This window comes from Pagrus major, chromosome 6 (genome assembly GCF_040436345.1).
Source record: "Pagrus major chromosome 6, Pma_NU_1.0".
Taxonomy (NCBI): Eukaryota; Metazoa; Chordata; class Actinopteri; order Spariformes; family Sparidae; genus Pagrus; species Pagrus major.
Genome location: NC_133220.1, coordinates 36,019,001 through 36,042,486, shown reverse-complemented (window position 1 = coordinate 36,042,486; position 23,486 = coordinate 36,019,001). Strand labels below are relative to the sequence as shown.

At 39.3% G+C, this 23,486-nt stretch overlaps 1 protein-coding gene across 1 annotated transcript; it reads right to left on the bottom strand.

Annotated features, from left to right (window-relative positions):
- Positions 1-8,174: 8,174 nt before the first annotated feature.
- Positions 8,175-16,165, bottom strand: LOC140998212 (stathmin-3-like). The gene is made up of 4 exons (XM_073468414.1): positions 16,004-16,165; positions 15,305-15,400; positions 13,652-13,830; positions 8,175-10,271 (listed from the first exon to the last, which is right to left on the bottom strand). Exons 1-4 carry the CDS (start codon positions 16,077-16,079, stop codon positions 10,059-10,061), a joined length of 564 nt encoding a protein of 187 aa, XP_073324515.1. The 5' UTR covers positions 16,080-16,165; the 3' UTR covers positions 8,175-10,058.
- Positions 16,166-23,486: the final 7,321 nt, after the last annotated feature.

Here is a 23,486-nt window from a genome sequence, read left to right as displayed (position 1 = left end):
TTTACACCTGTTATTTATATTAGTGTTTACTTGATCTCAATTGTGATGGGATCTCAATATACAAATTAGGGAGGTGAAGGTGAAGGGCAGTGGTGTCGTAAACAGACATTATTCATTTTTAAATTACTCCAGAGAGGAGCAGTGCTACCAAGTCTTTCAAGGAAAGTCTTTCAAAAGGAATGTTTTGCAGGGCTTGCTTTGACTAGCAGGATGAAGCAGAGTCATGTAACCTTTCAACTTGCTGGGCAGGTTTTTCCTTTACAGTAGCACATTCTTAATCTCTAAGGCATTAAGAGTTGTAAGTGTTTTAAACTGGGACACAAGACCAAACCGAGTAATCACAAGTGAAACATCACACTACACAGAGAAATGTCCGTTGTGTTCCCTCTGTTGCATTTAGCCATGCTAACATGCCCCGCTGCTGACCTGTTCTACTCTGATCTGACTGGCTGTCATGCCACTGTCAAAGTAGGTTAATCATGCTGGTCCTCCAGTGATCGTCTCCATCCACAGATGTGTTTTAAACCGGTTTATAATGTCAAACTGAGTGAATACAGATTAAATCCACTGTGGTTTGATTAGCAGCTTTCATGATTGGCCTCCACAACCTGACGTCGGACTGCGTTTCTACAAAAGTTGAGTGTTTCAATGTTTTCACTGCAGCCGGCCAGCAGCGCTGCAACAAAAACTGATTACCCTCATTAAAATGAATGGGAAAACCTGCATTTTCACTGCACCGCTGGATTTGGTCTGAATGTAGCCTAAGCCCTGAACCCTCACAGACTAAGCTGATGTTACCTGGTCAGTGTTTAAGTGAGAACGGCTGCAAGGAGCCAGAATAGTATACATGGGAATGAGACAGCACTTTGCAACATATGACTTTACCTTGTGTGTTAGGGACTTTTTATTTTAGCTTTAGAAATATGTAATTATAAAAACACATATAGACAAATATAAACATATTCAGTCAGAGGTTTTTAGGGAAAAAGTTACAAAATCTCACAACCTTATTGCTTTTTTGTTCAATAAACAGTGATGTAAGTGGAGAATCAGTTCTTTGAGAAAATGTCAGTAGTGATTTAGAAAATTTCTGTTTTTGGATAAAAAAACATTGGATAGAAAATTGAAATTAATTAGCGATGAGGATGCCATCATCTGGATTATTTTTTGTTTCCAGGCTTCCCCTGGTAACCTATGGTAACACGGTGTTTAATGTTACATTGCTATGAACCATGTGTATTTCCCTCAGGTAAGTCTGTAGAAATCTAGATGGAAGTGGCCATAAAGGACTCAAAATGTCTGTAAGAGACTCCTCAAACAGGGCGGCTTAGCACCAGGATACCTACTGTGAATGTGCCTCAAAGTCTGTGAGTGTGGACATTGGGATTAGAAACCTGATTACAGTGCACATCAGACCACTTCCAAATGTGGCAACTGTTTCTGCTTTCAAAACTTTTAAACAATACTTTAATATCTACTGAGTTAAACAGAGAGGAGGCTTGTTGTTTTATTAAATACAGTGTAAGAGTACCTCTCTGACATACAGCTGGCCCTAATGCAAAACATGAAGGACACTGTGACTTTCACAGAGAAAGCCCCATAGAGCATCAAATTGTGAGGTCACAAACAGTTAACAGCCTATAACAGACCTACTTGACTGACTGAATGGGCCCTTTAACAACCTCATCCAGGCACTTTGATTATGTTTCGCCACTTTATTGGTTATGTCTGTTGCTGAGAACAAAAATATGCAAAAACCCCACCTGTTTGAGCAGAGGGAATTTACCTGAAACAAACCCAACCTGCTTCTGAAGGTGCATTTTGCTTCCTGTACTTTTGTATGTGGATCTTTTTCTGAAAACTAACCAACAAAGCGGGGAGAAAGTCCAGAACCTGGCCCTTCTATTTTTTTAATCTGGCCTTCCTCAAATGTAATCTTAATCTTTATGTAGTTGAATAGGCCTGGCCTCTTGTAAGTATTGTACGTTTGTTGTTATGAAGGTCACAGCTGCAAAAAAATCCTAAACGACTATAATAAGTACTTCTCCACTAGATGGCGCTGTTTCGCATTTTAAACAGGACTATAGGAAGTCAGTGGTTTGAATTACAAGGGAGTGATATCAAAATTAGACTGTGAACTGTAGAATTTACCGTAATAAACAAATCATCCAATACAACAACAATCAAGACATGAAACATGTAAATATTATTGTGTGATTAAAAATAAAATTGTGCACCCATGTCTACAGTTGTCAGTCTGGTAGTCTACTACTTCCGCAGTAATGCTACAACTACTGCAACTACTACAAGTCTACTAGTCTACTACTACAGCTAGTAGCATACTAGTAGCCTTCTGTTAACAACAACAACAACAACAATAATAATAATAACAATAATAATAATAATAACAATACTAATAATAATAATAATAATAATAATAATAATAATAATAATAATAATTATAATAAATAACTCACAAACAACTAACAAAAAACAACAATTCAAATAATAATGGTGAGATATGCTGATCCTCAGAAAGGCTGACTGACTGAGGGCATCCTCGTTATTTGAGGCTAACGTCACACTCTGCTGCTCATGAGCAACACTCGGTGCAGGCGCAGCATCGTGCTCACTCACCGCTCTGTGGCGTCAGGCTGAAGTCGACCTCTCTCTGAACCGGAGCACACCTGGAGCCTGTCAGCTCTCTCGGACCTTTATGTGGAGTCGCTTTCTCTCGTGATAACCGGGGACAGCCTGTCTGACTTAAGTTTCGTTTCCCACATTTTGCGTCAGCATCAGGTGAATATGACAGGCATGCGCTCGCTCTGCCCCCTCCCACACGAGCTTCCTCATTTTAACAATAGGTTTTTTGTGAGGCTGCATGTTCCTGCATCCCTTCATGATCCACCCTCCTGATTATCCTGTACAGGAGCCTAATGCAAAACATGAAGGACAATGTGACTTTCACAGAGAAAGCCCCATAGAGCATCAAATTGTGAGGTCACAAACAGTTGTCATTCTAATAGCCTATAACAGACCTACTTGACTGACTGATATGATAGGCATGCGCTCGCTTTGCCCCCTCCCATACGAGCTTCCTCATATTAACAATAGGTTTTTTGTGAGGCTGCATGTTCCTGCATCCCTTCATGATCCACCCTCCTGATCATCCTGTACAGGACCCCTTCTATTCTTGACTCTTCATGACATGCTTATGTATCAGACAATAAACATGACATTAGCCTCATAATACAATTCTCAATATAAACCTCTCTCACCGTGATTCATTCAGATATCTGTGTGATATTTTAGCATACTGACATATTTATTATAAAGGTAAGATCCTTTTGGACACAGATCTTGAGATTTCTTTCTGTAAGCATTTCATAACTTAAATGAAGTTATAAAATACGTCGGTATAACTGACCCAGATTAAACACAGAGTGGAACATGTTTTTTTCCTTTTCTTCAAGATGTTTCCTACGGAGCCCCCCCGAGGGTCACATGGTAGAAAACAAATGGATGTGGAAATCCGTGGGAAACAGTCAGTGTAAACAGTCCTCATCAGCTGGAGGAACCATGAGTACAAGCAACCCAGCACAGCTACTGACAGTCCTAGCTTTCTAAATGGAGTTTGCCTTTGATAGTAATCAATAATCAATAAAGATGATGACAACAACTTTGTTTGACTGTATATGAGCAAAATGCTCTATTTAACTGGAGGAGGAGGAGGAGCGCTGCGGTGCATCTATGTGTGTGCAATGTGGTGGGCAGACAATTGATTTAAGTGTTTTGACAGTGGAGTTTCTACAGGTGAGAAGTAGGTGAGTCCAGTTTGTAATTAGGGTGTGACATTTTGAAGGCCGGTGTTTTCAGGTGACCAAAGTGTACTAAGGGATGTGATTTAAGAATGTAAATTTGAGTGAAAACTGTGCAATTGTGCTTAGAGTCTATCAGTCAGGAGATGTTTTCACACATGAGTTTTCAGAAACGTGTAGTTCCAGTTTTAGTGTGTATGCAACGGAGAAAAACTGTAAAGCAGGGGCCGATTTAAGAGGAACATCAGGGTTCACAAGGTCAGATTAAACCCATGTTTTAGTCACTGTGTACCCAGCAAACACTGTCAAACATCTTCCATCTCCTTCTTGCTCATCAAAACATTTTTCCTCCTAAAAACTCTTTCAATCTGCAGTTTAAATGTGTAGCAAACATGTCACAATGTATATTTTACAGTTATGGAATGTAAATATGTACCCACTGTGACCCGACACCTCTCCTCTGCTGTCAAACTGGCATTGGCGTTTTTCCAACACCAACACTAAGATCATGTTGGAAATATTTAATCTGGTTACTCTTAGCTTTATTTGAATAATCAAATAAAAAATCAAGTTGAATGATTTATTTTTAAAAACCATAAATGTACCGTAGAGTGGTGCAGAGCTGAGGTCAATCTGCCCTCAGTGAGATGTGCTGGATACCTCCTCCCATCAAGGAAATAAAATGTGTTCTTGTTGAATGTGTTTAATGCCTACTCCAGCAGTTACTGAAGAATGTATACCTCATTCATTTTTACAGAAAACTACCCGGAGAGATGACGTCATGGGCCTCATTTCTAAAAATGTTCCTAGATTTATCTTTGAACTTTTCTGATTTCAAGTCTGTAATTTTAATCATACATAAGTATGCATTACACCATGTAATCTACAAAGTTACTTTGCTTTTAAAATCCTAATTGAGTACTGAGTACAATGCTAATTAATATCTTCGTGCATTTTTGTAGCTTATAGTGTCCGATCACAAATGAGCAATTGAAAACTGATATACAGACAAAAAGCCACACCACTGTGCAGCAGGTTTGGGCAGGTGATCATGACCACTGAGCAGAACAGAGCAGGACCCAGGAGTGATTTAGACGGAGGATCTGGAGTCCTGCTATTGATAATGCATTAAACATCAGCTTGTAAAAAGTAACTAATACTCTGAGTAATGTTTGAGAAGAATTCTTGTACTTGTACTTAAGTATAATTTTACTTTATATTATTTTATCAGTTTTACTTGTAATTGAGTAATATTTCAGTAATGTAACTTTACTTGTACTTCAGTACAGATGCTCAGTACTCTTTCCATCACTACCAAACACACTGCTTGGGGTTGTGTCGCTGCTGCACATCGTTCATAAAGGTCATGTAAAGTTCCCCACATGCTTGGACATATATGTTCCAAAGTGCAATATCTTGACAAAACTTTGACAAAAGATTTCCAGGTCAACGGTATGAGGATGAGACAGGTAGGACCACGGACAGGAATTAGAGGTAGTATCCATGCTTTGTGTTTCTGATTCAGTTACTTTCTAGAGACGACTGTTTTGTTGTGCTCCTTCATGCTACAGTAAAACCTATTCACATTGAACTCAGAGGACTGTTCCTGTTTTGTTTCAGTCTATATATGGTGTGGAGGAAGTATGAATCCATCTGGACCTGGTGAAGATTTATTTCCTACAATCATGATATAAAATTTTATGGAAGTGCAGCTACTCATGTGTTCAAAGAGCACATTTGAATCACTTCTTTAACAATGATTAACAATGACTAGTGTTCCCCACTGTGCAGCAGGTCTTGTTCATGCTGTTTCTTTGTCTCACTGGGACACTCAATTAGAGCAGAGCCATGGTTAATTTCATTAATAACACCTGTGCTTTTCCCCCTATGACAACTCAAAAGCTCTGATGTGAAAAATGCTTAATCATTTTCTCTCAGTAAGTTCTGCTGGTGTTCTCCTCAGGTCATTTCAGTTGCTTTTTGTGTGAAACATTCACATGTTCATTGATTTTTCTGTGACAACCCTATTAGTCATCTGGCAGCAGTCTTATTTTTAAGTTTTTAAAAAAAAAAGTTTTTGGGTTCTGTGTCTGTGTTGTCATTCGCTGCTGTTACTGAGAACACTGCTCTGTGATGACAGTGACATCTACTGAAAGTTTAAAGGTTCTCTGTGGATCTTGTATTGTGCTGGAAGCTGTTGTTAGTTTATGTTGTTACTCCGTTTCTAAACTAATGTAAGCTACTGCAGGGAAGGTTTCATTTTTCATGTCACCTTACAATCTGCTCACATATGGCCATTAAAAAAATCATCAATACATGTAAATTGCCTCGAATTGTTACATACAGTTGCTTTAAAAGGCAGTAAAACAGCACCTTTGTGTTTGTTTTGATTATATGAGGTAGAAAAATGTGGTTTTAAAGCAAAAATAAATATATGCCCGCAAATTTATTACTGACATTCATGGTCATCAGATAATGAACCCTGACAATTGAAAAACATCACTCTAAATGTTAGCATGTTTTCACTGCGCATGCCAATATGGTAAAGTGTTGAATGCTGGATGTGAGCTTGTCAACATCTAGTAGTTGTTAGTAAGCAGGCATGTTAGCACATTAACATGTGCATGTTGTTAACTACAGCATGTCACAGACAAATTGAAGCTTTACTATATTAACCTGCTACACTGTTGTTCTGTTTTCCATCCGCTGATGAAGTGACAAGTGACATGTACATGACTGCAGATTCAGCCCTCTCCCCGTCAGCAGCAGCAGTGTGCAAGTTAGCTCCCAATTCTCCAGCGACATCCACCCCTCCATGCCAAAGCACAGGCACCCGCAGCCACGCATTCAGAAGTTCTTTTGCCGTGTGTATGTGTGTATGCGCATGTGTGTGTGCGTGGTGCATGTGGTTATAAGGTTATAAGATACTGATGCTGTAACTGTTGATGCTGTTGCGTCTGTCAGCTGTGTGTGTTTGAGAATAAGTGGTCACTGCACGAGGCTATGCGATGCTGTTAATGTTCCTCTTGGTCCCTTTAACATTACCTATGATGTGGCTTGTTTAATTAAACTGATGTGCATTCAGGCAAATAGTTGTAATGTCCTATTTTAGTTCAAATATGTTTCAGAACCTAAAAGGAAGGATTGTTTTAAGGGTTAAGTAGGCCCACCTAATTTTCTCTTTGCCCACCCACACTATGATTTCTGCCTAGGCTCCTGCTGGTAAGCATCCACATCTTCCAGACTCCAGTTGGTAACATTGGCTTTTTGTTACAATGACATCATCAGGGTCATTTAGACTTTTGGGTGCTCATTACAGAGCAACAGAACAGAGAATATGACTGCTTTTACAAACTGACAACTGAACTGAAATTTGTATGTAAAATTGGTAGAATGTCCCTTTAAGTATAGTCAAAATGTAGTGGTGGTAGTAAAATGAATTATGTTGAATTAATAATGAACTTCTTTTTCTTATGTATTCTAACTCGGGCCCCGTTTTCCCAGTTTTTGCTCAACTTAAAATGTTGTTTTATGCAGCTCCATGGCTTCAAGTCTTTGGGCTGAAGGATCCTTCAGTGCACACACACTGGAATTCATTCAAAGGTAGCTTTGGGGCCTCATTTATAAAAATGTTCTAGATTTATACTTAAAGTTATTCTTAAGATAATTTCCTATGGTGTGCTTACATTTGAATCATAACTATTTTGTAACGATGCTGAGCATAAAAATCTTGCTCAAGCAGATTTTAAGAATCTATTTGTAACTCAGACGGGTGTTTGTAACTGGTTAGCTGCAGTTGTGAGACGTCACCGCAGCCTGCTTGGAGGCGGGGCGGGCACGGCTTCGGTCTGCTGCGGAGCGCAGCTTGGCTCAACTCAGCTCAACTCAGCTCAGTAAAACTGGTGATGAAAAAGCAAGTCAGCGTGGCTCAGTTTGACTCGGTGTGGCTGAACTTGCTGGTGGAAAAACGCCATGTGTCCCAGACTGCAATACCCCAACATAATCAACAGGAAAACCACTTTACTAGTCTAGACTTTACTTAGAGATGAGATCATTTCCATGTCACAGTAAGGTTTTATAAATAAGTACCTGTATGTGGCTCTCTGCTGAAGTTAAGATTAAAATTGATTGTAAGTCTGTTTAATAAATGAGGCCCCACATATAAACAAAACCCACCTAGTGCCCTAGAGAGGCTGAGGGCAGCCCTGGTAGAAGTCATGACAACCTCACAGTGAACTAATGTGCAAAAAAATATTTTTTCAGTTATACATCTATACTAAACCAGTTGTTTTGTATTTAGAGCGTGCTAATGCCCAGCACCACTTCTCTCTATAGATAAACCCAACACAGACTCTGTTTGGCTCAGGATTGGACTTTATTTCAGCTTGACTCTCCTATCAGAATATGTTTCTGCACTTCCAAATGTGTGGATTGCCAAAAATGAAACAGATGAGTTTATTTGGTGCTGATTAACTATTAGTTTGAGTCCTGAAAGGTGCCCTGTAGGATGAGAATGGTGAATAACAGGAAAACATTGACACTGAAGATTTTCAAAAGTAGCAGCCACTGCCAGAGTGTAGAAAACTTCAGCCAGAGAGGTCAGCCTGACGCTCCTTGTTTCTGCGAACACCAGCGGCGTGGACTTCCTGGAAAATTCAAGTCAACAGTCAGATACACATTGAGCAAAATGAAACTTAAAGACTAAAAAAATGAGAGAAGGTGGGACTTCTGTGGAACATGAAACTTAGAGGCACAGCATATTTTTTAATCTCTAAAGAGCGGAAACACGGCTGAGCTGTTGAAACATTCCACAAACATTACGCAAAGATACAGAACTGTGTTTCAGGAAGCCTTAATGCCCTGTTTAACCTGTTTTTCAGCCATTACACTCCAGATATCAGATCCTGTTTGCATTCACAGCTGTGTTTTCGTGCTCTGTGTTTTTGGATGTAGGATAATATAATATTACAGTATAATGTTGAGCCGTCCTAAAGTGTTGGTAGCATTAATAAACTGTCTAGTTTGAGGTCTGCACTTTATAACTGCACTGCTCTCAACTAGAACCTTTTTCTGTTGTCATACAGTAGTCAGACTGGCAGTCACTCTATTTCACAACCGCCAGGTATACTTACATCATATATTGTATGTGCAATTTTACACAAATGAAGCTACTTATGTGTGTAAAGTGGAAACTATCTCAGTCACTCTGCGTAACTCAGTTAATATTGCTAATTTAACCCTCAAAGAAGTTGACAGCCACAGTGGCTAAAAAAAGCTGTTGTAAAAAAAAAAAAGCTTCTAGATTTCTAAAATCCAATTCTGACTCATCAAAACTAATCTATTGTTATGTCAGCTCAGAATTTTTCACTAATACCAATCTAAGTTCAGGAATCTAGAATTACATTTCAGATCTCTGAAAATACAATGCTAACAATACAGGGTTTCTATTTCCTGGCTTCCTGAAATTTTCTGATATGAGGGCAATGTCTAAATCTGCTGCATTTGATGCCAAGTGATACAGAATTTGCCATCAGAGAGAGTCACTGGTGGCAACTCTTAGAAAGTGGCTTCATTTTGACATCCAATAGTGTGATGCATAGGAAAGGTGCAGGATTAGATGAACGGTAATGTCAACTAAACCTGTTTTATATAACTCTCAGATTAAAGTTACATTCCATCATTTCATTATAAAAAAACCCACTTTTTGCTACTCTATTGCTGCATTATTCAGCAATAGTAATAGCTATGGGCATTTGTAAGAGGAGGTGTAGTAGAGCGCTGCAGTTGCTCTTTTGTTTTATTTCTGACACAGTAGTGCTACTTAAGACATGTTTGCTTTCCCCAGTGGTCAATACACATGTCATTTCAAACAATTTGGCTTATAAATTAGCCAGCTGCTGGCGGTTCATATTTAGCATAGACACATGTGAGTTGTATCAATATTCTCCTCTAAGGATCACAATTTTAACCAAGTAGCTTCAGTCGCCCTATGTTAAATGTTTAGGCACACCCCCTGGTCTAAATGAACTGTACCATCAGAATTGACTTTATTTTGTCACATATTACAAATACACTGTATTTGGTGAAAATGAGGATTATGCCCTATCTGATGTGGTGTGAACTGTCATGTACAGTAATTGTCACACACTCAGTCAGGTTATGTTGGTTTGTGTTGCTTGTGTGACTGTATAAAGAGAAAACAGACCTTGCAAAAAAACATTAATATTCATTAACAAATGATCACGGAAGAAGAAGACTTGCTTTCTCACGCAGGCGCTCTTTGAGAGCATTGAGGTGGGCCTCCCGGTTCTCTTTGTTGACCTCCATCTTTTGGATGAGCTTCTCTTCCGTCTTCTTGCTAAAGACGTTGTTCTCCTCGCGTGCCTTGTGGAGAACCTCCTGCACGCGCTCCCTCTTATCTGCCAGCTGCTTCAGCACCAGGGCCTCCTGGGACTTCACAGGGGTGAGGTTGGGGGGCAGAGAGAGGGTGGAGTTACCATGAGGATGGCAGTGATAATGGCAGTGGCAGTTTGGATTGGCAGGGATTCATGAAAACTACAAAAAAAAGTTAATCAAACAGAAACTAAGGAATTACATGTTTCCTCTCCTAACACTATAAAGGTGCAACCAATAAGACATTGACTCCTCTGTAGCAAAAAGTCAGTATAATGCTCATGCTGTTTAGAGATTAACATTGCCACCCACTGAAGTTTCAACACATTCATATTCCCGCAGGTGGTACAGGTTTCCCCTGTAGTACTTTCACTTGTACCGTTTACAGCACAATCTGTTTACTGCCATTCCTTCCTCAGTTGGGGACTGAGTTTTTAATTGGAAATGCTGTGTCATATATTTATTTTGACTTTGTTTCTAATGGGCAGAACTGTCATCACACCCTGTTTATTGTGTCATTCCTTTATATTTCAAGATAATTTCAACCTAACACTTAACACATAACACAACAAAGCAGCAACCTCAGCTAGCGGCAAATGAAACCAACGTGGAAGTGCCTAAATCTGCAGTTCCTCAAGTGGCCACTTGAGGCTGGCTCCAAAATTAAGATCCCATGTTAAAATGCCCAATTTTGTTTACGGCCTGGTACAAACTGATTTTAGACTCTGTACCAGAGTTTCCCATTCATGACAACTGTACAGGGGTTAATTTATATGTAGTTCGCTCATTAAAATGATATCTTTAAGCTATGCATAATTAAGGCCATGGATGCTTTAGTAACAGCTACCTCAGCACAGTCCTATCACTGATCTTGACCTCTCAGCCGTGTTTGTGGTGTTGATGCAGAGAAGACAGAGTAAAATTTTTTCAACTTTTGGGATTAAAATGTGGATTTGTCTTCTCTCTCGCTTCTCAATATTTGCAGCAGCTGGACGCAGATGTGCTGCAATAAATGTAATGTACTGTAAATATGGGGAAATGTACTTTACTTCATGAATGTACAGAGAAAAAGAAAAGACACAGGGATAACAGAAAGAACTGAAGAAGAGTCTCTGAAGAGTGCTGAGTTCAGTCACAGGCTCAAGTGAACACAGACACACGCACCCTTGTTGTCTGCTGCTTGCGAACAATGAATGTACAGTTTGGTATTCTGGCTGGGGTGAACATTTGCTTCACTTAATGTGTGAAAAAAGCATTAGCTTGGATTGTTAGCCTTAGCTAAATTTCAGTAACCAGGCTTCATTTGGCTCGCCTCAGCTCCGTCCATGTTACACCTCTTTGCCCATTTTATTGTATCTAATGAAGACATTAGATATAAAAAAAAAAGCAGGCAAACATATAACAAGAAGAATATTTACATTCAAATCCAATCAAAGAGGATACACATCGATCAAAGGTATACACTGTACATTACAAATGATAAAATTGTTTCAATGCAGTGTGTTACATTGTTTTGTTTAAGTCATTTAATTAATTTCCCTAGTTATTAATTTTCCAATGGACTGCATGATTCTGCAAACATAGCATATAAATGAACCAGTGCATAAGAAAGTAAAATACAGTCAAACAAAACTGAACTTCAACATTAATAATGTTACATAACTTAGTTGGAGCATGGCCCTTCAACTCTAAAGCCAGCACAGCCAGAAGAACCCCAAAGCAGAGCAACCTGAATTATAGTTCGTAAAGTAAGTTGGGAAATGATATTATGGATGGATTTGTTTTTGAACGTCCACCACAGAAGATGTGCTGGGCATGTAGGAAAACAACCTTTCACTATGGTGGATTGTTTTTTCTTTGAAAATGATGAGGAGTTTGAATATGTGTTTTTAATAAGATCAATTTGGAAAATAAACTTTGCCGACTTTGTCCCAGTTTGTTTGGCCTTGGTCAACGTTACTGATTAACGCTCTATCTCTCACTGTTGTCGGTAACTGCTGTACATTCAGCAAACCTGTTCAACATCATAGTCTGCCAGATCTGTTCAAAGGGGCTTAATACGAGCTCAGCACTGCTTTACAGCCAGCTCAGTCATGGATTGAGAAAGACGTGATAACTGACGCTATTTCTTCACCCAGCACTTGGGAGGACTCAGTTTTTATCCTCTGAAGTCACTTGTGCAGTCAAAATATAGCAAAAAGGAAAATAACCCTACAACTGCTACAGTATTTAATTAATTAAAATACTTTGAGAGCAAATTGTGAAGCCTTGGTGTTCGGAATGAAAATGTTTTGACTGTGACATAGTCAAGGTTACATCACTGCACAATATGTTCTGTCTACTGCAAGCCAAACAAATATTTTTCCTATGGTTTCAAATATGATAGCACACTAGACATAAGAGAGTGAACTTTACTGAAGGTGTTTGACGTCAACACTGTTCAGTTCCTTTAAAGGAATAGTGTTACACTTGTCTGCGGCCTTTGACACAGTTGATCAAGCTGTATTATTTGACTGTCATGAAATCTGGTGTAGCTCTAAACTGGTTTATCCAGGCGTACATTTTTCTATTAAAGTATCCACCTGTCCTCCTTTAACTTGTGGGGTCTTTCAGGTTGGCTTTCGGGCCCATTTTATGTTCATTTAATATGCTCCCCTTTGTCAATTGATCTGTCAGTTCAGCTGAGTGTTTTATCACTTCTATGCTGATGATGTTCTGCAATCAGGTAGCTTAATTTGCAGCAGCCTTTGATGACCTTTTTGATTGATTTAAATGTACGCCACTTTATTGTGTCCCTCCCCTTCTGAAACCAAACCTATGCTGTTGGCTGGAACCATTTCTTTGTGAACAACAGCCAGGCACAGTGACCCCTTGAAGTCTTATTGGCAGGTTTGGTTTCATAGTATAGAGACCAAAACCAACACCTGCACCTACTGATTGTATCTGGCAACAAGAGCTATAGCCGGGGTCACCACACAGAAGTACTGGGTTGTTGGGATAAACTGTTGTTTGTCAAGAAATAGTTAGAGCACATAAGTACCCCGATCACAAATGGGGTTCTTTTTAAGTGAAGTGATCAAGTGTCCCAACTAGCTGTTATCTCAATGTGTTTCCCTACAAGATTTAATTAAAAATCTCTGCAACTATGTGTAAACCCTTTATCTAAAAGGCCAACATCATAAAAGCAAACTCATACGCACGCATGGCCCCCACAAACTGATCCCAGTGCTGCTGCCAGTGCCTCAGGACTGTGCAGCGCTCAACCAAACTGCACATTGGTTTTAAAACAGCAGTGTGAAAACAAATTGTTAAGTTAATCTTTTGTGAAAAAGATGAAAGTGTTGCAAGACAAACAATAACTAAGACATGGCAATGATATGAAGAAAATCTGATATGACTGTACTATCAGGAGACCAAGCTGTGATGACATATCTGCTCACCTTCCTCCTCTCCTCAGCGGCCTCCAGCCTCATCTGGAGTTCTTCCAGGGACACCTCCCTCCTCGGTGGGGAGGGCAGTGGTTGAGGCTGGCTTTTGTCCCTGGACTGATCGGGATCCTTCAGGATCACCTCAAACGCCTGGCCTGATAATCTCTTGTTCAAGCCCTTCACCTCCAGATCTGACACAGCCAGAATACAGTCCACACACCAAAAATAAAAACAAGTTAGTAAGCTGTCTACAGGGGAAGGTTTCTTTCTTTCTTTCTTTCTTTCTTTCTTTCTTTCTTTCTTTCTTTCTTTCTTTCTTTCTTTCTTTCTTTCGTTCGTTCCTTCGTTCGTTCGTTCTTTCTTTCTTTCTTTCTTTCTTTCTTAATAATTAAAAGAAATTACAGAAGTGGCACAAGGAGAGAGCTGTGATCAGAAAGGAAAGGCACAGTGTCTAATTGATAAAATTGAAAAAAACTCACTGCTACACACTTACAGTAAGTCTTGCACACATTTTTATCGATTTTGCAGTTGTTTGCAGATTGAGACATCTCCATGAATGAAAAAGTTATATAGAAAAATATTATCATCATAAAATTAAAATGAACCCATACAATGCTGTATATCAATTATAGAAAGTGAATGGTCTTTTGCTCTTTTGCACATGATTTACAGGTCATGTCTTTTTATATACTGCACTAACATTAGCTGGTTCCAGGGACTTGATTCATGGCGGATGGCCTATATATCTGCTGTTGCCTTGGCAGTAATTTGGCCATTGCTATAACTGTCCTTCTCTGTAAGACTGCATTAGTTTATGAAATATAGTTTTCTAAACTGCTTATAAATAAATGGATATATAAACTAAGCAGCAACATAACAGCTCCCAAAAATTTGAGCTGAGGATTTAATCCAATTTAGGCCGTGACAGACCATTGGCTTTTGACTTTTAATGATCAGTTGATACTACATGAAACAGAAGTTCCTTATTGGTTCAAAGATACATTAAAGAAACTAAACTACACTACTCAAAATTAGTTAGGGATATTGGAATATGGGTGCATATATGCATGTGCATGACTATGCAATAAAAGCCCAATTAAATGTGTTATTTAGGGACCAACAATATTCACAAAACACTAAAATATCCCAATATCCCGAATTAATTTTAAGTATTTGTAAATAAACAAAATTAGACTTGTTTCAGCAGAGCACAACAAATAAAGGTTATATATGTAGAAGAGACAATAAATGAAGCTGACAAAGATGATACTGTACATATTGTTCATTATGTCATCTATGGAGACAATCAGCCCTGTCTGTGTCATGGCAAGGTGAGCCCTGTAAGAGGATCACACTGAACTGAGATCACAGACAGACAGACAGACAGACAGACAGGCAGGCAGGCAGACAGGCAGACAGACAGGCAGGCAGACAGACAGACAGACAGATAGACAGACAGACAGACAGACAGACAGGCAGGCAGACAGGCAGGCAGGCAGGCAGGCAGACAGACAGACAGACAGACAGACAGACAGACAGGCAGGCAGACAGACAGACAGACAGACAGACAGACAGACAGACAGACAGGCAGGCAGACAGGCAGGCAAGCAGGCATGCAGACAGACAGACAGGCAGACAGACAGACAGACAGACAGACAGACTAACCTCCATACTGATAGAGGCTGTTGGGATGTGGTTGTGTGTAGAAGCAGGAGCAGAGTAGAGACAGCATGGACATCTCCTTGATCTTGTCTGTGTAGGCTGTTACAAAAAGATAAAAGATTCAATGTTACATCTGACACCATCTTAAACCCTGCCAACTTACTGGGACAGAATAAAATGTGAGTTACTTCTGTGGGGAATTAGGTAGTGCTAATAATACAACACAAGAAACAGCAGAAATGATTGAAATTCAAGCCTTCAAACAACACAAATAAAAACCCTATTTGTGTCTGGAGAAAAGAGGTCTCAGGTCTGGTTTGCACACATTTCATTTGTAGGTTTATCCATATGTTCTCCTGATCCTGGATGTTCTTGGGTAGAAACTATCCTTGCAACAACTTTAATGGAAGCAAAGTGTCAACAGACAATTTAGAGGCAATCACAGCAAACAAGATGGCTTTAATTCAAGTCCATTCATCTTTGTCCAGTCGTTTTTTCCACTCGTTATTATATGAGGACACCTAAGAAAGTTAAACAGATCTTAAGTTTATTTCTACCTTTTCTTTATTTCTACTGTCTCTGTTTCACTCATGTCCATTTCATCTGTTAACTTGTTAACACTGGTGTAGTATGTTGGTTAAACTGTTGATGAGAACTATGGTAGATGTATATTGTTTGTAACAAGCTATATGGCTGACTCACCCACACACTGTATTATGCCAGTTAGCATGCTGACTTCCTGAAATATCTGTGCAACACACACAGATGACTTTGACATTCAAGTTTCAAGGTTGAAGGAAATGTATTGGTCATACAAAGGGTTTTGCATAATGAAATGAAAGTTCATAAACTCCTTCAAGCAGAAGTTTGAAATCTGGGAAACACTGTCCATCAACTGTAACTGTATGTGAGCAGCAAACGTCCACCTGTCCTTGTCCAGCTATAGTCCTGCGCTCTGACAGCTCTGAACATGGTTGAGTGCAACATCTTGTTCCTGGATGTTGTGGAGAAGACAGGTCTCTGTAAACATACGGGCACAACAGTCTGTGATTTCCCTTTGTTTGGCTGACCTGAGTAACATTTATCCATTTCATTTTCCTGCGACATTAGCCAGGATCAGCCTTAAACCAAGCTGGATTAGGATGGTTCATATCCCGACTCTCTTCCTCCCTGAGGAAGTCTTGCTGTTCAGGTTGGATGGTTGAAAAATGTTGTGGGCAGTGATCGTCCACTCCTTTGATCCAAAACCTGTGTGTTCTTCTCCAGTGATGATGAACTGTACAAACAGCTGTTTGTAAGTATAAAGTGCATGGCACAGTTGTGTTACTGCCACCATCAGGAAGAAAACACAAACTATCACCTGCTGCTGAGAGAAAACTGGTCAGGATGGTCAAGTGTCAACCAAAAACCACCAAAAAGCAAGTCTGCAATGAATTAGAAGCTGCTGGAAGACAGGTGACAGTGTCCACAGTCAGGTGTGTTTTACATCAACATGAGCTGAGAGGCTGCCGTGCAAGAAAGAAGCCCTCGATCCAGACGAGGCACCTTAAAGCTCGACTGAAGTTTGCTGCAGATCACATGGACAAAGAAAAAACCTTCTGGAGGAAAACTCTGTGGTCAGATGAAAAAAGAACTGAATTGTTTGGTCACAATGAGCAGCAGTGTGTTTGGAGGAGAGAAGGTGAGGCCTTCAACCCCAACAACACCATACCTACTGTCAAGAATGGTGCTGGTAGTATTATGCTGTGGGGCTCAACTATTACATAAAGGTAAAAATGCCATCATAATGATCCAGGAAATAATGATAGCTAAGTCTCTTCCCTATCTTCATCTTATAAGACACGGAAGCTGCATTCCAGAGATTTACAAGATACAAGGTAATTTATTCATCATCACACAACATAGGGTTGTATAACTAAATGAAAGTTCATGCTACACAAAGCACAGAACATATATACAGTTATTAATTATACAAATATACATAAACATGTAGTGCAACTTTTCAATCTGCGTCAGGGGTGAATTTACATTCACTTACGCAGCAGCAACAAGATGGTGATGATAATGTGGTTGGCATCTGCCTTCAACGTAAAATCAAGTTAGCAGGAAGTAAAGCAAGAAGCAGAGAGTTGGGAAAAATGTTTTGACCCCAAAACTTCCTTGATTCCACGGGGCAACATACCAACCTTTGAATGAACTGTCTAAAAAGGCCTTTGTCTTTGGCTTTTTCTGGGTGTTATGGTATGAAATGTGGACCTTTTTTCTTTGCAGATTGCAGAATGAGCAGTCTAGTGAATATTTGGGTTTTGTCTGTTTTAATCTGTCTCTCACACAATCAAACATAAGTTTCTATTACTCAACAAAATATGCTTCATCAACCACAAAAAGTTATTTCCCAATTCCTCAGTTCCTCTCAGCTCTTTAGTTCAGTCTCTAAAGAGCCAGATGTTTTTGTCAGTTGTTAGAGATCTTGAGGGCAGAAACACAGTTCTACTCTCTTACTATAAAACCTGATCTGATCAACCTAAACCTAAAATATATTTCTGATCTGCTGCCATGTTATGAACCATCCAGACCTCTGAGGTCATCAGGTACAGGTCTGCTTTCAGTCCCTATTGTGCTATACAAATAAACTTGCCTTGCCTAAATAAGCTGGCTGAACGATAGCGTCCGGTTACCATGGAGACGACTAAAACCTTTGTTCTGAAGCACAAATTGGAAAGGTTGTGCAGCTCCTTACCTTATTATCAAGCGACACTCATCAAAAGCTCTATCATAACTGTTTGCAAACAAGTTAGCAAAAAACTTAACTGAACTATAAGGTGCTAATATGTCAAAGTTGTATTCTTATTTTACTTTAAAACAAGACCAACATGCAGCTGAGTTGTTAAGTGGTCAATATTCACAAATGCAAACACCTGTCTTCCATGTAGGAAGGTTGCTGAAGGTTTGACAATATTTCACTGATTAGTACTTACTGGTGGAAGTACACCAAGAAAGAAACATGTGCCAGCAAAGACACAGAGGATGTACGTAAACAGTGCAGTATTTAAAATACATAATGATGAATCACCTTTACGAAGGTTTTATGAGGAAGGAAATACATCCAACACACCTGTGCATTGTGGAATGACAGGGTTATGAGTTTAAATACAGCTAAAGAAAGCACATAACATAAGATCACTGTAGCAATGTTCAATCAGTGCTATGCTGCTTTCAGAATGAAAGACATCTGTCACCATCACACATAATTTCTGTGTACTGAAATAGTCTGAATTATAGCAGCACCATTCCCCTACTTTGAGACCACTTTCAAAGTAACAGAGCAAAGTACAAAGTAGCGGAGCCATCAGTTTTAAAGTCTGGAAGCTTTTATTGCGTGACTGAAACTACAGTACACTCCAGTGCATTTCAGGAAAAGGTATTTTTAGAGAGATTCTGAATTATTGACATGTACTTCAAAATCACTTTCTGGTCCCGCAGCCTTCTGGGATATTTGTGTGGTGCGTGCTGCTGTCAGTTGTTGTGTGTTTGTTCCTCCTGAGTGAGTTAGTCAGTCGGCTCTCTGTCTGTAGAAGCTTGTGTGTGCAGCTGCCCCTGAGTCTCCAGAAACAATAATGAGAGTTATGAGGAAGCAGCTCTCCTGCTGTTAGGACAGTAGCAGTGTTACTTCACAGAGGCTGGGCTGCTTTGCATTTTATATCCATGGTGAACTGTCAACTCCTGTAAACACATGTCCGTGCTTCACTAATACTGCGACATAGAATCCCACAGAAGGACACGACAGACTGAAGGAACGACAGTTTAATTTATGTGTAATTTAAGTGTTTCCAGACATAAATATGGCATTGTTTTATCATGATTTGCCCCAGTGTCACATTATATGGGTAAAATACAAAGCTACTGTCCATATGTGTGTATTTATTAGACCGAAAATGCCTTCATTAGGAATATCCCACCTCATCTATTTTGAAGATCATCAGCCTCATTTTCTGTGTTATTTGTACTGTAGGGAATTGGTTCTCCATACTGTATATACACTTGGTTTGAAGTATATGATTAAAAAAGACATTGGGCCATATTGCATAATTTTAAAAAGAGAAGATGAAGTGTCCATTGAAGAAAATCTGCAAAGCTTTCTTGGCTTTTTGTTTTAGAGCACCAGGCTTCAATATAGGGCCAAGAGGAGACATGACACCTCTACTAATTGTATTAAAAAAAGTAATGACCTGTATAACCATAGACCACAAGGACCTGAAAGGCCCCAGGTTCACTGTGTTGCAGTTAGCTTTTGATAATTTGATTAAAAATATAATTTTTACCTCATCTTAAGGCACTGTCTCATAGAGAGGGCCTGCGTGAAAAGGTAATTTAGAGTATTATTATGTATCTATTTTACCTTAAAATCATTTTAATAATAATAAGCTTCAAAATCACTTTAATCTTACAGTGACTTGTAATAGAGTAAATGGTGTCTCTGTCTCAGCCACTCCCCCCCATCACTTGCACTGTGTAACTTTGGTTAGCAGGTAGCATCACAGAGCGTACTGCAGTATGTCACACACAGTCCTAACTATCAGTGATTTTGCTGAAACTGGATCATGTTTTATGGAGAAATGTTGTCTGGTTTTCCCTCTGTGGTGGAAATTCTTATTTCCCCTTGTAGAGAAGTGAACAAATAAAAGATGGATCAGCAAAAGATTATCTTTTGTGTTATTTAATAAAATGGTAAATAGAAAAAAGTCGATCTATTACCGCTGAAAGGTCAACGCTCTGCATACCAGGGTGTTCTGGGTGAATCTGACAAAGAGCAACGGAGAAAGTCACTGTTTATAGAATACTATGATAATAAGGCGTAAGGGAGGTTCAGAGCGGAAGATGAGATGGCCTTGAAAATACCTCAGTACCTACATTGAACTGATAAGTGTCCTGACAACAGAATGTTTATTCTGTACCCACACAGTTCCCATAAATTAGCCGAGGTCACTGCTCACCCCATGTCAGATTGTAATTTACGCAAGTTCATGCTCAGGTCAGACCATAGCTCACACATATTCATAAAGGTAATAATATGTAAGGTGAAAAGATTATGTCAATATGTAAGGTGAATGATGGATAGCAATAATATTCCAGATGAAAATGAAACAATTATATGTGAGGTGGAAGGTAATGCATTTTGTAACTACACCCTTTGATGTCCTCCAGCTGCTCTGCCTAAACTCTCTGTGATTTACAGAGCTTCCTGAAGGCAACCTGTAACTGCTGCGTACTGTAGCTTCAAGCTAACCACCAGGGAATGTGTGAGTTTAAACTGCTATCACAGCAGCTTTGGACCGCCAGGAGGAGGAGGTTTGCAGGAGGTCACAGGAGGTGGTGCTGAATGGGCACCAGAACTGCAAGCTGGCAACAGAACCAGGCTCAGAAGCCTCTACAGACATCATGACAGAGGTGAAGAGACCAAAGAGGAAGCTAAGAAGCACTACCATTGTCACTGACCAGACAGTGACCGAGCGAGAGACAAAAATAAATGTCAGGCTGGCCTTTTGTTATTGGCGACAGCTTCACTAAATGAGATGAGATTACTGATGGTTTCTGGGGTTCTCAGTAAAATGTAATCACGCTGCCAGGTGTGCTTTATACACAATGTATGCACGGTGAGACAAACCAAATATGGCCTCATTAAGGGAAGAACAGGTTTCTACATATAGAACCAGCCATCTATTGTGTGTATCTTAGGACAGAGTTCAATGAGGATATGTTTTGAAAGAGGTTATTATCTTCAAGCAGAAACTAGGTGGGGCATTTATGGGTGTTTATCATACTGTCGACAAGGAAACAGTAACACATATTTATTGCAGGTGTGGGCTATTGTATAGAAGTCAGGACATTTAATTCCAGGTGTTAACTATTGTCTGCAGTTGCAGGACTGATGGGTGTAAAAGCAGGGAGTAGAGAAACTTTTAATTGTAGACACCAAAAAACCTTTTACCTTTTTGGTTTTTGACCACTATATAGCACTACAGAGCTTTGTTTTTAGGACATAAAATACACATACCATTACAGAAGCTCAGCCAAGCACCAGCAAAAGGCAGGTGGAAGAAGACTGTTAGGTAACCAACCTGGATGTGAACAATGCAGAATTCAACATTGCAAAGGAAAAAAAGGCTTTACAAATGTTTTAGGGTATAGAAATGCATTCAGCTAATAAGATAGACCTGAAGGATACACACAATGGGCTTCAATGAAGAACATTTTGTATTCATATCCTAAATCTCTCCTACTTTTCCTGTGGGCTCTGCTGGTTTAAGTGTTGGATTTTGGATTCACTAAAGTCTCTTCACTGCGCAAACTCTCATAAATTGTTAGTTTTAGTTTATTGAAGTGTTCTTGAAATGTCATTGTTAACATTATGGGTGAAGAGCCATGAGCACCAGACGCTCTTCTTGATGTAGCTCCGATTATGTTTACATGTGAATGTGTTTTAATGTACCCTGTTTTTGACTGTGATATGTTGTGTTTTTATATATCGCGTACATGCAAGTGTTAGGATGAATATTTTTATACAAGCAATTATACAAGCTATTGTGGAAATCATATATAATGCTAATTATGATTATGCTCGCACACAGAGATTAAAAGCTTGCACATTTAAGGGCATTGACCTTCGGAGCAGGCTTCACTGAAGTGTGATAACAAGATGTCTCAAATAAGCCGACATATAAACAAAACCTACACATAGGCTGTTTGTCTCAAAGACTTGTTTTTGGTCAAACAAATTTAATGGGGAACCGATCCCTTCTTAATAGTTAAAATCAGATATACATTGAGGAACCTAACTTGAGCTGAACTTTCTACTAAACTCTCCGACGTACCCCTTAAAAGGTCATGACAGATGAACGTAAATAAGGAAATGCCCTTAACACGTGGAAGACACGTGAGGCAGAGTAGGATTTCCTCCTTTAGGGCGCTGTTTCCTGTCATTGGAAGAATCGTGTGCTGAGAGGCTGGGACTAGCCTGAGCACCAATGAAAGGAGAGCTAAGTCTAAACCACAGCTCCCCCTCAACAGTTTTTGGACCAATCAGATAACTGCAAAAATACATACAAAACTCTGTGTAATGCTAAGAAAGTTACTCTTTTTTGGGACGTTGGCTGCAGAAACTGCTTGCAGACAGCTGCTCGCGGACTGCGGTTTTCTGAACAGAAAAGATCCATGTACATGCAATTTGATTCTCTAATGCTTAAATAAATACTTAAACTGAGAAATAGAAATCTCTTTTTGGTTTCTCTTTGCAAATAAACGAACGCGCCGACACAAGCAAAGACATTTCTGCCTTTTGCAACCAAAAAATATTTTCTATTCTATTCTATTCTATTCTATTCTATTATATTCCAAAACTGTCATATAAAACTTAGTTCACACAACAGGATTTTAACACTGATTTTCCAGTTACTGACCAAAAACACAAAAAGGCCCAGATCAAAGGCAGATCGGCACCCATGTGTAGATCTGTAAAAGGCTTGCAGGGACTCCTGTTTACAAGACAGAAGGTTTTGTGGTGTGTACAACACAGTGATCTGATAACCACTTTAAATTTCAAATGTTCTTACAGTTTTTCTCCATTGGTTTGGCTCATTTCTTGAAACAGAAATTACATTCTCAAAATTACATGGACAAACCTCCAAACCACTTGGCAATTGTTCACAACAGAATTGAATTTCTCATTCGTTCCATCAAATTGCAAATGTCTTAGTACATCTTTGCAAATGATTAAGTACAGGTAGCCTACAGTTAGCACAGTTAGCCTACATTTAGCACAATTTCCAAGTGAATAGATCTTGTTGATCTAAACTGATTGTTGATTCTCAGTCTAATGGTTGTTCTCTCCAAAACATGTCAGCATCATTTCATTGTATAAGTTATCACATGCAAAATAGTCTGTTCAATTGTCAAAATTAGTCAAGAACCTAATACCATGAATACCATGTATGAATCTCTTGGAACATTTGATAAATTGATTAATTGACAGTCAGGTGAAAATAGAACTTGACTAACAAAGGAGGAGTTTCACACATCTCAGATGACCAATCAAACAACATGTTTGGTTACCTGACAGGTGCTGTCCATGATTGTGAATGCTGCCAAACATGTATGTATAGAGCTTGACCAGGACCAGTACAATTTC

Bases quoted from the DNA above. Each gene is read 5' to 3' on its own strand.
- LOC140998212 (XM_073468414.1), bottom strand. From the start codon at position 16,079: ATGTCAAAGTCATCTGTGTGTGTTGCACAGATATTTCAGGAAGTCAGC. The intron at 13,831-15,304 runs GTTAGTCTGTCT...TGGCTGTGTCAG, and splicing joins CAGCCTCTATCAGTATGGAG to ATCTGGAGGTGAAGGGCTTG. The intron at 10,272-13,651 runs GTGAGCAGATAT...ACCCCTGTGAAG, and splicing joins CCGCTGAGGAGAGGAGGAAG to TCCCAGGAGGCCCTGGTGCT.